This window comes from Panicum virgatum, chromosome 7K (genome assembly GCF_016808335.1).
Source record: "Panicum virgatum strain AP13 chromosome 7K, P.virgatum_v5, whole genome shotgun sequence".
Taxonomy (NCBI): domain Eukaryota; kingdom Viridiplantae; phylum Streptophyta; class Magnoliopsida; order Poales; family Poaceae; genus Panicum; species Panicum virgatum.
Window position 1 is genome coordinate 25,765,268 of NC_053142.1, and position 13,979 is coordinate 25,779,246.

At 45.3% G+C, this 13,979-nt stretch overlaps 1 protein-coding gene across 1 annotated transcript; it reads right to left on the reverse strand.

Annotated features, from left to right (window-relative positions):
• Positions 1–2,607: 2,607 nt before the first annotated feature.
• Positions 2,608–3,501, reverse strand: LOC120640051 (BTB/POZ and MATH domain-containing protein 1-like). The gene has a single exon (XM_039915944.1). It carries the CDS (start codon positions 3,499–3,501, stop codon positions 2,608–2,610), a length of 894 nt encoding a protein of 297 aa, XP_039771878.1.
• Positions 3,502–13,979: the final 10,478 nt, after the last annotated feature.

Genomic DNA, 13,979 nt, shown 5'->3' on the forward strand with positions numbered 1-13,979 from the left:
ACCTACGATGAGACTGTTGACGCTAGCTAACGACTCATTTCAAGCGTCATCTTGAGCCTAAAATCATGAGAATAAAGTCTCATATCTGCTAATGTTATCCAGAAAGATCTAATTCCACGTTTGCTCTTAGAAATATTACTATATTGGAATTTGGGCAGAAATGTAGGTAAAATAGGCTTCAAGCGTCACGATACAAACCCGACCATTAGAGCAAGCCATCAGCTCCTGCATGAGCATATGAAAGACGAGCATCAACACTAGTGGTAGGAGTTATTGCTAACGAATTTTACAAAGTGTTGGTGTACATTTATGTGCAGGTTGCTTATGATTGAAAATGAGAGGAGAATGCACCCCAAAAGCAAGGTGACACGTCGTTGATCCGAGACAACAACTTCTCTACGAATCAGACACGTTCACGAGGATCTACGGGCCTGCTAGAGCACCCAAACCGACTCAAGACAAGCCCATACCTATAGATATGACATGGGGGCCCTCATAGCTGCCTTCTGACCAAAGACCGGGTCAAACGGGCCTAGCCCATGGTCGGCCGACCACCATGGGCGGCCGACCATGTGGTGGCGGCCCACGGGCCCCACCGACTCTCAGTGACACGTGGCGTCGCGTGATTGGCTACCCATGGCGGTTTGGCTTCATTTCCGGGCAAGAGGCTGGTGGTTTCCCCCTATATATATATGAGGGGAGGGGCTCTAATGAGGAACACACCACACACTTCACACAACACATTTACTCTTCTCTAGAGTCCTCACTTGAGGTGTAGAGTCACATTATGGAGTTTAGGGGTAGAGGTACTCAGGAGGGGTGCCGGTAACGGCGCTCTTCTCCAATTTGTACCTCTATGAGATGAGGGAGAGAGTCGGCGGATGTGCCGGGCTTGTCGGCGCCCTTCTCCGCTTGTACCACGATGGATGGTTATTCGGTTGTAAGTGTTCGAGACTTTCTTATTTAGACTTAGGGTTTAGTTGCAAGTTATTTCTTCTACCTTATATTAGTTGAGTGTATGCTTAGAGTAGCATTTGACTCTAGAGTTGGGCTCTAAATAGAAAAGGATAACCCTGATCGCCTCTAGAGTTAGTAGGGAATAGCGTAGACGTGGTGTCTAGGCTGTACTATACCACTCAGTTATCTGGTAGTCCCACGATTTGTAGAGGTAGCCGGCAGGTAGTGACAGCCCTGTTCGAGCCCTAGTAATCCTCAACGTTCGAATACTGGATGGAGCCTGATTATTGGAGCTATCAGCTTGTTTAAGCCGGTTGATACCTTTAGCTCGAAGTATAACGATAAAGTATCTCTTCCTCTAAACATAGACTCTAAATCTTAGGAAGTCCTCTCTGTCCTATCCTTCCCGCACCAGTGTGTGTCCTTGGATGAGTCTGAACCCGTAGATAGTATACTCACATTCCCCAGTGAATACGATACCCTGGAATACTCTTGGGTGAGAAGGTGGAGAGAGAAGAAAGCTAGCTCTGATTTGCTCCGTGCGTCGCTTTGTCCAACTCACGGTAAGGACCTCTGATCTGTAGAACTTCCAACTTTAACCAGGTTCATTAGAAAAATATTAATATCTATAATACCAAATAATGCACTCTTAATATATACTCCCTCCGTCCAAAAATAAATATAGCTTTAGGATTTGAAATTTGTCCCAAAATAAGTATAGTTCTCGCTTTCTAATACAACTCTGTTTCTATCTCTCTCCTCTACCCTCCTCGCTTCATATGCACTCTCTACTTTTTTGCTTCTCCTTAATTCACATACCCAACTTCTAAACCAACACTTATTTTAGGACGGAGGGGTAGTACATAGTGTATTTGATGAAACTAATTTGATTTTAGAGATCTTGGTGTATGTAATTTTTTCCGCAAAATTGGTCAAAGGACAAAACGTTTAACATTTAGAATAAGAGAGTATATGCTAAATTATTTCCTCACTTTAACATGACGGATAAGTATAACCTATGCACCGCAGCAAGCTTGACATATATGGCTATTATGGTTTCTAGTACTTCCCAACGTTGGTAAGAACAAATGAAATTGGCCGAGCACATGTGCACGTAAAGGTAGTTTTTGCAACATAATTATTAGGGAGTCGACATTTGCAATAAAATGTCCTGCGACTGCTTTTAGCTACAGATTCCACTGTGAGTGGACATTTGCACAAAATATAATATGGCTACAAAAAATATCTTATGTGGTGAAACCTTAGAATCCGGGTCATACAAGATGTTTTTTTCCTGCAATTTTCTCATATCAAAGCGTAAAGTACTACACAATAAGCAGATAAAAAATTTAAACATGACATCCATAAGACTGGCTGGATGCATATAAGATTCTCCCATATGGTACTACGACTTGCCACTTCATCTGAAAAGCATGACACTCTCATGGATCTCTTGACTGTTATTCCCAACAATCCGTCTCTTTTCCTCGTAGCGAGCAATAACATTGCATATTAGCTCATTCATGACATTAGGCCAGCTAAGCTCTAAATACTCAAACTGTTTAGTTCCAATGACTTTAGAGAGAGCTACGAAGGAGCCTAGGAACTCGAAGCATGCCTGCTTAAGACTAGGGCAGTGGTGCTTTTTAGCTAGTGCCAAGATATAGTTGCCACGGAGCTTGTACCAATATGGCTGCACAATCTATCTTCACACATTAGTTTCAGCCTTTGCAGGTTGTACCTGTCCGCCGCAACAATCAGACGTCCAGTCATTGCAAACTCATCCTGATGATCCATGTCTGGCAATACGTCTGTGTATATGAAAGTAAGCAAAGCCCTGAACACTCGTGTCTCCATGTCTCGTATCTGTATGACGACATTGGTGCTGGTGCTGCCCTCCTCCGTTTGGTGGAAGAGCTCCGCCTTGAAGACCGATGACCGTGCCACGAGCACCAGCCGGTGCGCTGCGAACTTCTCCCCGCCGACTCGCAGCTCGACGTCGGCACCCTCCTTGCTTGACAAGAGGCCATGGAGATGCCAGTGCAGATCAGACGGTGGAACCACCATGGATGACGACGCTCGCTTCACAATGTGTACGTCTACCCTAATGGCGAAACGATCATCTTTTAGGAACTTACTGGACCGCTCGAAGCATTCCCTTTTGATAAAATCAGGGCACCCATACTCCCGATACAATTTGGAGAAGGCAACCGGCGCGATGCCGGTGCGTCGGTAGAGCGACACTGAATCCTGCAGGTCTGGGTTGAGCAGACTGAATGTTATGTCTGCTGTCACGGCCTCATCATCGACAGGATCAGCAAGGAGGAGAAATAAAGCGATGAAATCGGCAGTTTCTGGGCTGGATCCCTTGGGGTAGAAGTTGATGTGCCATCTATAGCCTCCTGCGGGGAACGGGAGTGAATCGACACAAGAAAAATCGGCTAGGGTATCAAAGATTGTTGAGTACCCATCGATCTGGAGCACGTGATAATAGGATCTCGTGGAGATGGTCGTCGTAGATGGGTCGCCGACAGTAGATGCCATGGTCGGCGCTGAGCTGTTACGTCGTCAAGCACTTTAACTCTTCTCTTCTTATTAAGCTGTCACGTCAAGCAAGGGGATCGGAGGATATAATTCTTCTCTTCCCTTCTCTTTTTATATATGAATTTTTTTACAATGCTAGGAGAGGCGTTGGGAGGTATTTGATGTGTCTATGATCTGTGGGTCCTGAAAGGCTCGGGTGCTCTAGCCTAAGAGGGGGAGGGGGTGAATTATGCACTAATAAAAACTTAGACCTATGGCTCCAACTAGTTTGCACAAAACTTAAACTAAAACATGCTATCTAGATGTGCAACTAGATTGTTCTAGTGTGAAACCCCTATCCCAAAAGAGTTTAGCAACCTATAGCCTTTCATATCAAGAAACTATTCTATGAAAGTAAAGGCACACAAATTGCTAGTATGAAATACGGAAGCTTAACGAGCGGGATAAGAGATAGCAAACTCTTGACGCGGGTGTTTATCCCGTGGTTCGATTAGCCACAAAAGCACACCTACATCCACGTTGTTGTAGCACTCACTAAGAGTATTGCTACTCGGCCACCAAGTCTCTTCCGTGAACACAATCACGGTCACCTTGGCCCCGGGTTCCACTAAGGAGCTTTTCCACAAAGGATGGGGGTCTCCACGTCCCCCGCACAAAGATGTCGTCGCCGCTCCACACCAAGTCGGAGGGTCGATGACGTTGCCGGCGAGCTTCGAAGCTCCAAGGTGCCGGCGCACCAAGCTCTTGTTTTGGTTCACTAGAGAACCACAGCACAAAGGCTCAAGGCCTTGCAATCACACTCACTAAGAGCTAACCTTTACATAACACTCTCAAAGTGTGCTAAGGGCTAAGGATATGATCTTGATGCTTTTGTATGGCTTGGAGATATTCTTGGGTGTGTGTGGGATGTCCAGCAACTCCAGCAATCTTCAAATGGCCGGGGTGAGGCATATATATAGGCCACCAAGTCTTGTAGCCGTTGCTCCAACGGTCAGCAGAAAATCTGCGTATCACCAGAAGAACCGATGCCTCTTGGCGGGGTAGCGTCGGTTCATCCGGTCACTCATAACCCAAAGTAGCCGTTGAACTCCTGACAGCTGACGCAGTGATCACCGGTTGAACCGATACTTTGTACCCGAAGTAGCCCCGGCTTGCTTGGATGTTTTACCACCATCCAATGATGACTTGGCCTCCCCCTAATACCATGATTTCCCCCTTTGTTCCTTCCCCCTTTCTTGCTACTTCTCCTTCATGACTTGATTCACTTTAGGTATTTCTCCCTCTTTGGGATATGCTTTTTCTCCTTGAGAAAATATCTTGCTTTGATCCATATTTCTCCCCCTTTGGAATCAAATCACCTAAAAGGTTTTGCTCCTAAAAAATCTTGCAAAACAATATAGCTCAAGAGAAGATTAGTAGCCTAGAGAGTTAGTTCCATGACTCATGATCCAAGTGGATGATATTAATGAAGATACCAATTGAAAAATTACTATGGTGGATCACAAAATCACAAAACTAGCATGGCATGATCCAAGCTTTCCATAAGTATGTGCACAAAATGATAATGTGAAAATCAAGTGCACAACTAGATGTATTAACTAGAAAGCCTAGATCTTATTATACACGGAGGTAGCTCTAAAGTAAATAGGATATGACAAAGATACCAACTTAATGAGTTTAGAACCTTGCATACCTCCGGGGGGGGGGTTTGTTTACCTTGCATGTACCAATTTAAAAGTGACTTGCAACCAATTGAAAGTCTTTTTGAACAAAAGCACTTGGTACACCAAGGTTAAGCAAATGTATGAGCACATAGCCTATGAACTTAGATATGAGCATTTAAATTCAATAGAGCATGGCTCAATATGCATGAAAGCACAATCTATCTAGTCACTTTTATAGAGTTGTTTGTTCACATTGAGCATGAAACACACTCTCTTAGAGTGTTAACTCCACCGTGAGACTATAAAAGATAAACTTGAAAACTTGTTAGTCTCAAAATCACAACCTATAGAATGAACTCCCCCTAAATGTATGCATTTAGTGTTTGAATCACCAAGCAAATATATGCACAATATTTTTGACAACAATGGGAAGTTATACTCTATAGCTTCTGCTCATGGTACACAAATGAAATACATACCTCATGAAGTCCATGTACCATGAAGGGTAACCTTGTGTAACTTTCTACACACTTATCAAACTATGTAGGTTGCTCATGGGTTAGAATCATGACATAAGCAACCCACCATATATAACACTAGGAGAAGCAATGCAACTATCCTAGCAAAAGGCAATGGAGCTACATGATGCTAGAATTGAATTTTAGCTACCATTATCTTATGGGGGACTTGGGCAACAAATGTCTAAGTTGTGAGCTTAGCTTCTTTGGCTTGAACCTTCACTTCAACTTGTGAGCAAAGCCTCCAAATCCCCCGTATCCGTTCTTGGGCTTCAAGTCTCCTTTGGCACCCACACCATTTGAGGCCCCTTCAAGTTTGTGATGACATCCTTGGGCACCCAAATGGAGTGGTTCCAATTCCTTCCTTGCTTCCCAATCTTGTGAGCAACCACCTTGCCATTTGTTTTCTTCTTAATAACATAGGAGGTGATGTTGCTTTTGTTCCTCCGGTTGGGCTTGGTGTAGATGAGAGAACTTTTGATTGTAAGCTTCTTCTTGTTCTTCTCATCCGAAAGCTTCTTCCTTGGTTGATAACACTTGTTGGACTTGTGGCCTTCTTTATGGCACTTTGAGCAAGTCACGGTGGACCCTTTCTCAAGCTTCTTCACCATGTTCTCACGGTTATCTTGAGAAGGTTGGACATTGCTCTCCATGCCTTTGCCCTTTAATCTATATAAGTCCTTCATGAGCCTTTCCACTTCTAGCTTGAGCTCATCATTCTCCTTGGCAATGAGATCATCACATGATTCTACAATAACATTCTCATAGCATTTCTCATTGCAAAGGTTAGAGCAAGAATCATCAATTAAATCAATGCAAGAAGTTGAAGCATCTACCCTAGAGATAGGAATTGCACAAGGGATAGTTTGCTTCATTTCCAAAGAGTCATTAGTATCATTAATGCTCTCAAATTTTAATTTGAGCTCTTCATGCTCCTTGCTAAGCAAATTGAATTTGCACATCAAATCTTCAAAGTTTGTAGCAAGAGAAGCATTTAGATCTTTGAGAGCACTAAGGTTTTTAATTTCTTTTGACTGCTTCTTAATGACTTTTTGGTGCTCGTGAACAAGGTCAAGAAGTTCATCAATTGAAGGAGAATCGGAGTCATCATCACTTACATCGCTATCCATACCTTTGGCCATAAGGCAAGTGTTTGATGATGATCCGAAGTGGGTGCGGGTGGTGAATCTCTTGCTTGATTCATCGCTTGAGCTAGCACTTGATTCTTCACCACCACTAACCCATTCACCAAATATGGCAAATGATTCATGTTTGGGCTTCTTCTCCTTCTTTTGCTTGTTCTTCTTGAACTTCTTCTCAACCTTCATAAGTTGATGGTGAGGCCCATCTTTGAGGAAGACCATATAACCCATTGAGTTGATTTCCTTTAAGCACTTGTTCATCTTCTTTACATGCTTGTAGAGGTTGGGGTTCATTGGCTCTTGATCTTCACTTGAGGAGCTTCTTGCTTCCTCTTCTTTCTCATCACTTGAGCTACCTTTGATGGCCATCTTCTTCAATTTTTTGACTTGATTGCATGCAAGTGCACTATGTGTTGGTGAAGAAGGTGGCGCTCTTGGCTTGATATCATGGCGTAGCTCATGGGCGATCACCTTGTTTATGATTTTGTTTGGTGTCATTGTGTTGAGATCTTTCTCATAAAGAATTGTTGTTACCAAATCATAGTCTGGCCTTCTAAGTGAGTGAAGGATCTTGCGAATGAGTTCCAAATCTTCAATTTTCTTCACATCTAAAGAATTAATCACATTCACAAGAATATTCAACCGTGAGTTCATAGTTTCGGCATTTTCATTATCAAGTTGCTTGAAACTATTAAGTTTATCAATGAGAACATGATATTTTTCATTTGCAATATCTTTTGTGCCTTCATGGTTCTCACTAATAGTTTTCCATAAAACATTAGCATTTTCGCAAGAAAACACACGGTTGAACACATTTTCACCAAGAGAATTTAAAATAGCACACTTGGCTATAGCATCATATTGCCTCTCTTGTTGATTATTGCTTTTAGTTCCTTCACTCGTAACTCTCCAAATATTTAGGCCCTTTGCTTGGAGGCGTGATTGCATTAGAATCTTCCATCGTTGGAAGCCCGTGCCATCGAAACGTGGAGGAGGTCCTAGAGAATCCATCTCTTCCCCTAAAAGAGCTAACTCACTAGGTGGTGAAGACAACCGATCTAATGAGCCGGTAAACACAAATTTGCCAATAGAATTGGCTTTGTTTGTGAGACAAGTGAGTCCCGGCTCTGATACCACTTGAAAGGCTCGGGTGCTCTAGCCTAAGAGGGGGAGGGGGTGAATTAGGCACTAATAAAAACTTAGACCTATGGCTCCAACTAGTTTGCACAAAACTTAAACTAAAACATGCTATCTAGATGTGCAACTAGATTATTCTAGTGTGAAACCCCTATCCCAAAAGAGGTTAGCAACATATAGCATTTTCTATCAAGAAACTATTCTATGAAAGTAAAGGCACACAAATTGCTAGTATGAAATGCGGAAGCTTAACGAGCGGGATAGGAGATAGCAAACTCTTGATGCGGGTGTTTATCCCGTGGTTCGGTTAGCCACAAAGGCACACCTACATCCACGTTGTTGTAGCACTCACTAAGAGTATTGCTACTCGGCCACCAAGTCTCTTCCGTGAACACAATCACGGTCACCTTGGCCCCGGGTTCCACTAAGGAGCTTTTCCACAAAGGATGGGGGTCTCCACGTCCCCCGCACAAAGATGTCGTCGCCGCTCCACACCAAGTCGGAGGGTCGATGACGTTGTCGGCGAGCTTCAAAGCTCCAGGATGCCAGCGCACCAAGCTCTTGTTTTGGTTCACTAGAGAACCACAGCACAAAGGCTCAAGGCCTTGCAATCACACTCACTAAGAGCTAACCTTTACATAACACTCTCAAAGTGTGTTAAGGGCTAAGGATATAATCTTGATGCTTTTGTATGGCTTGGAGATGTTCTTGGGTGTGTTTGGGATGTCCAGCAACTCCAGCAATCTTCAAATGGCCGGGGTGAGGCATATATATAGGCCACCAAGTCTTGTAGCCGTTGCTCCAACGGTCAGCAGAAAATCTGCGTATCACCGGAAGAACCGATGCCTCTTGGCGGGGTAGCATCGGTTCATCCGGTCACTCATAACCCGAAGTAGCCGTTGAACTCCTGACAGCTGACGCAGTGATCACCGGTTGAATCGATGCTTTGTACCGATGCATCAACGGTTCATCCGGTACTTAAGAATCTTCTCCTGGGTGCTGACGTCATTGCACCGACGTAATACTCCGATGCACCGTCGGTTGAACCGGTGCTGAAAAAACTTCTTCTGGGCACTTGACATCGTCTCTGGTACACAGTACGCCCAATGTACCGATGCCATTTTTTGGACCGTCGGTTCAACCGGTGCCTATAGGCTGATTTGGCTTCGATTCCCTTCTGCACCAGAATTTCATAGCGTCGGTTCTTCCGACTACCATCGGATTCACCGATGCCCTTGGCGTCAGTTCTTCCGGTGCTACTGACTGAAGAGCTTTTCAGGGCGCTGCCCTGAGACCCGCGAGGGGCGGCTCCCCCTCGACCCCCGTATCTTCTCTTTCTCTTTGTCATCACTTGAACCTAAAACCCTGAGAATGGTCATCTTAACAATCATATTAGTCAAAGTGTTGTGTTGTCATTCGATCACCAAAATTACTTAAAATGGCATAAATAGTGACATGTTCCTTACAGGTCCAGTTGAGGATAGGCATTGGGAGGCGTCAACGAGGAGGCGTCGGGAGGTGTTTCAATGTGTCTATGGTCGGTGGGCCCAGACGTGCGGTAACGCCTTCCAATGCCTCCAATATTAAGAAGATTAGAAATTCATAGTAATTGCATTTCCATAGTAATTTTTTTTTATCAAGGGTAATCTTGTACACGCCCTATGAGGCATAGCAGAATGCTTCTGGCGTGCCCAGCCTCGTGTACGTATCGTTTCAGCCAGCAATTAGAGTAATCTTGTACACGCTTTTTGATCGCGAGAGTGCACGACGAGGTCCATCGCCGGCGTCGATAAAATGTCGCGCGGCCGTCATGCGCCTTGTGACGTTGGCCTGGTCGACGTCGAACACACGCCTCCTGCCGCGTTCCTGTAGTCGTCCTCGGGGTGGAGCACCCACCGGCCGACGTCCTTCCTGGACACGAGCATCGAGGACGCGGCTGCGACGTCGTCGTCGGCCGGAGGGACCTCGACGCGGGCGCCAGTGAAGGGGTTCAGCAGCGTGACGGCAGCGAACCTGACCGCCAGCCACCCGCACGACGCGCCGTACAGCACCTTGCCGCACGGCGGCAGGGAGAAGGCCTTGTCCTCGTTGGCGCTGGAGCTCTGAGGGGAGGCCGGAGCTCCAGTCCGGCATGGATCTCGCCGCCATGGACACCACGCCAGACTCAGAGCTCTCGCGTATTTTGGGAACATCATCTTGTGACTCCAATGCGCGTCGGGAGGAGGGGGAAGGGGATTTGTGGTCAATTACTATTGTACCCTTTCATAATTAGAATTAATTAAAAACCAAATTATGGGTAGGTATTGGAAGGCATTGGAAAGTATTATGAAGTATTTCCAAGCATTATAAAAGGTCTCTTTATTGTATGCATGTATTGTTTATAATAAAAGAAGCAGGGCAGCGCACGGCAAGGGAAATAGTATATAGCTAGAAAAAAGAAAGCATGTCTCCCGTTGCAATTTATATCTGATAAAAGAAGGAACAAGATTTATCTTTCTTTCCTCTTTCCTTTTTTTTTTGCTAAAGTTTCCTCATTCCTCGTACCTGTAAAAACTGAAAGACCCACCGAAAAAAAAACTGAAAGACCTGAAGTTGTTGCCTCACAGCTCCGTTGAGTGTGAAACATACAAACTCTCCGTTAGGCATAGCTCCAACTCTTAGCTAGCTTCAACTAGCGTCAGTTTGGTATTAGTTGATCACGTTGTTATCCTCTCCATCGTGGACTCTTCAATCTGTGTGAGGACCAACTCTTTTTTTTTTAGGGGAAGAGGACCAACTCTTGCCATTGATGGAACTGACATCTTATCTAATCCTAATAAGGTTTGGGCTTATATAGATGATAATTACGCGAGCCAGGGCCCATGATGTCCGAGTTTTCCGGAACGGCAATTGAGGCGATCCGAGGGAGAACTGGTTCCGATCTCGATCTAGGTCGCCACCACCGGCGACCTTGATCTGCTAACGCCGCTGGCCACGTGGCCACGGTGTCCTTGCCCCGTCGCCACCATTGCAGTGTGGCGCCGGCCCCCGCAAAACGTCGGTTAGCCGTCCGGGCACCGCCATCCATAATCTTCCACTAGGGTTTGCCGCTTAGGTTTTTCTAGATCGGGAATTTGTTTTGTGGTTGCGTCCCCTGATCACGCAGGCCACCATGTTGTGCCACCCAGTGTTGATCCTGTATGGCGTCGACTGGGAGTGGCGGCTCGGGGGGAGGGGTGATCTTCCAAACCCTAATGTGATGGGCCTCCTCCAAAAGCTGAAGCTCACGGAGGAGGAGGGTGCCGTCCTAGAATTCAACGATGATCAGGAGCTTGAAGCCTTGGCGCCGGCCGAGTGGGCCTTGGTTGGTAAGGCGCTCTCTCCAGTGCCTGTGCATGTCAGCACTGTACGCTCAGCCATGAAACCGGCATGGGGCAACCCGGTCGGCCTCAAGCTGCGAGCGATTGCGGAGAGGGTTGACAACCTGTTTGTGGTGGAATTTGGAAGCGCACGATATGGAGCGGGTGCTGGCCAGTTCACCATGGATGGTGGGGAGATACTCAATTCTGTTGCAAGAATACGATGAAAAGCTTAGCCCGGCAGAGATCAAGTTTGATCGGGTGGAGCTATGGGTCCGCATTATAAACCTCCCTCTGGGTTGGATGAATCGGACGCGAGGTTCCCGGGCGATGGACCTGATCGGCAACGTTATTCAGATGGTTGTGGATGCGGAGGGGAAGGCCAGTGGTGCCTTCTTAGGTGCCCGTGTTGCAGTACGAATCGAGAAGCCGGTGAAACGAGGGATTTTTCTTTGAGTTAACAAGAATGAAGATCCCCGCTGGTTTCAGATTCAATATGAATGGCTTCCATATATTTGCTATCACTGTGGTGTGATTGGTCACTCATATATGGAGTGCCCAACTCCAGCTGTTCGTGGCAAAGATGGGAAATTGCCATATGATACATTTTTTTTTCTATATGCTGCTTTGCAGGGACAGGTACCACAAAGGTAGTAACTGTAGTTCGAATCAGCTGTTAGGCATTTTGTCAGCTACATCAATATCACCTTCTCATGATGCCCTGGTCAGGCTTGCCGATTCTCAAAATCTTTTTAAGAGGCTAGACCCATTGGTCAAAGACAGATTATTCCTGTATGCCGATGATGTTATACTCTTCACGGCTGCAAGGCAACAGGATCTGGTGTTAACAAGGGGGATTCTGGAGATGTTTGCAGCTGATGCCGGGTTACACACAAATGTTGACAAGTGCCTCATTGCCCCGATTCAGTGTAATTTGGAGTCTAATGTCACTTTGCTGTCGCATTTTCCGGCCAAGTTATCTCCTCTTCCAATCAAGTATTTGGGCATTCCGTTGTCTGTAGGAAAGCTTAGGAAGAGTGACCTTCAGCCGCTGGTGGATAAAGTGGCGGATGCACTGCCTATTTGGAAGGCCAAATTTTCAACCAAAGCTGGTCGCACTACCGGAAAGCTCAACAATGCCGAGTGCTAACTCCTTGGCCGAGTGCCATATATCGGACACTCGGGCAAAGACACCCTTTGCCGAGTGCCAGCCCTAAAACACTCGGCAAAGAGTCGACACTCGGCAAAGATGGCTTTGCCGAGTGCCAGACACTCGGCAAAGACATGACACTCGGCAAAGAATCATCTTTGCCGAGTGTCTCTTCCGGGCACTCGACAAATTATTAATTTTTTTCTCTTTTGAACCTCAAATTTTTTTTGATCTACACATACAACATGTAGTTCCCCATAGTCAAGTTTGGTGTATTTTTGAGTTCATTTGATATATTTAACTAATTAATTTATTTTTTGGTAATATTTTTGAATCAAGTCAAATTTGAACAGCTAGTCATTAAAATATTTAAAAAAATGAGTAGAAACTTGATATTCATGGTATTGAATCCACATTTAGGCCATAGTTATGAAACCAAAAGAAATTTCGAACATCTTGTTCAGGAAACACGACCTCCACCGCGTGCCTAAGTGGTTTTTAAATTCTATAAAAAGCAAAGGAAGTCCAAAAATTATGAAATTTGACAATATGTCATGATATCGTATGTGGAGGTTGTGGTAAAAAATTGAGAATGTTTCACATAGGTTGTCACATACGTTGCTCACAACCCGAACATCTCTAAAGAAGTTTCATGATTATTGAGAATGATCGGGTATGATTTGGAGTGAAAGTGACAGTCGAGCTGTGGTTTGACTCCCAAAATTTTTGTATAGCCAATAGACATCGAAGATCGTGTCATGTTAAATTTTGGTAATTTTTCGAATCCATTTGATAATTTTTATATTTTTAACTACATTTCTATAAATGAAATTTGAGCCAAAACTATATGAAATAATGATCAATTTTTCACTAAAGCATCAAATATGTATCGACAAATGAATGTGATAAGGTATTTTTGAAAATATGATGAAAAAAAGAGAGAGCAAATAAAATATTTTTAGCACTCTGCAAAAAAAGAAAGAAAGAGAAGTTCGGGCAAACAACTTTTCTCTTAGTTAATATACTATACCAAATAAAAAAAATTCTTTCACTGTCCTCCAAATTTTTGTAAAACACATTTGGTAAATGAATGGGAAGGAAAAAAAAAGAAAATTTGCTGAGTGGTGTGATCTAGCACTCGGCAAAACTATTGTTCGCCGAGTGCTAGATCACAGCACTCGGCAAACTTTCTTCCTCCTGTCTTAAGCGCTGCTCACGCCACCCATGCCCCCACACAACGCACGCACACCACAGAAGCTTCACGGCGTGCGCTGCCTCCACGCCGCTGCCGGCCCGCCACCTCCACGCCGCGTGCCGCCCTGCCGTCGCCACGACGCCTCCATCCGCGCCGCCTGCACTCGGTACCGCCGCCCACCATGGCCAGCGCGTGAGCTCCCTGCCTCCTTCCTCTCTCCCTCCAGCGCCCTCTCCGTCGCCGAGAGATGGCAGCGCTAGCAGCTCCGCGGCCTCGGCACTCACCAGTACCAGGTGCCCTCCGATGGCTGCGGCGCGCAGGACCCGGCCCTCTT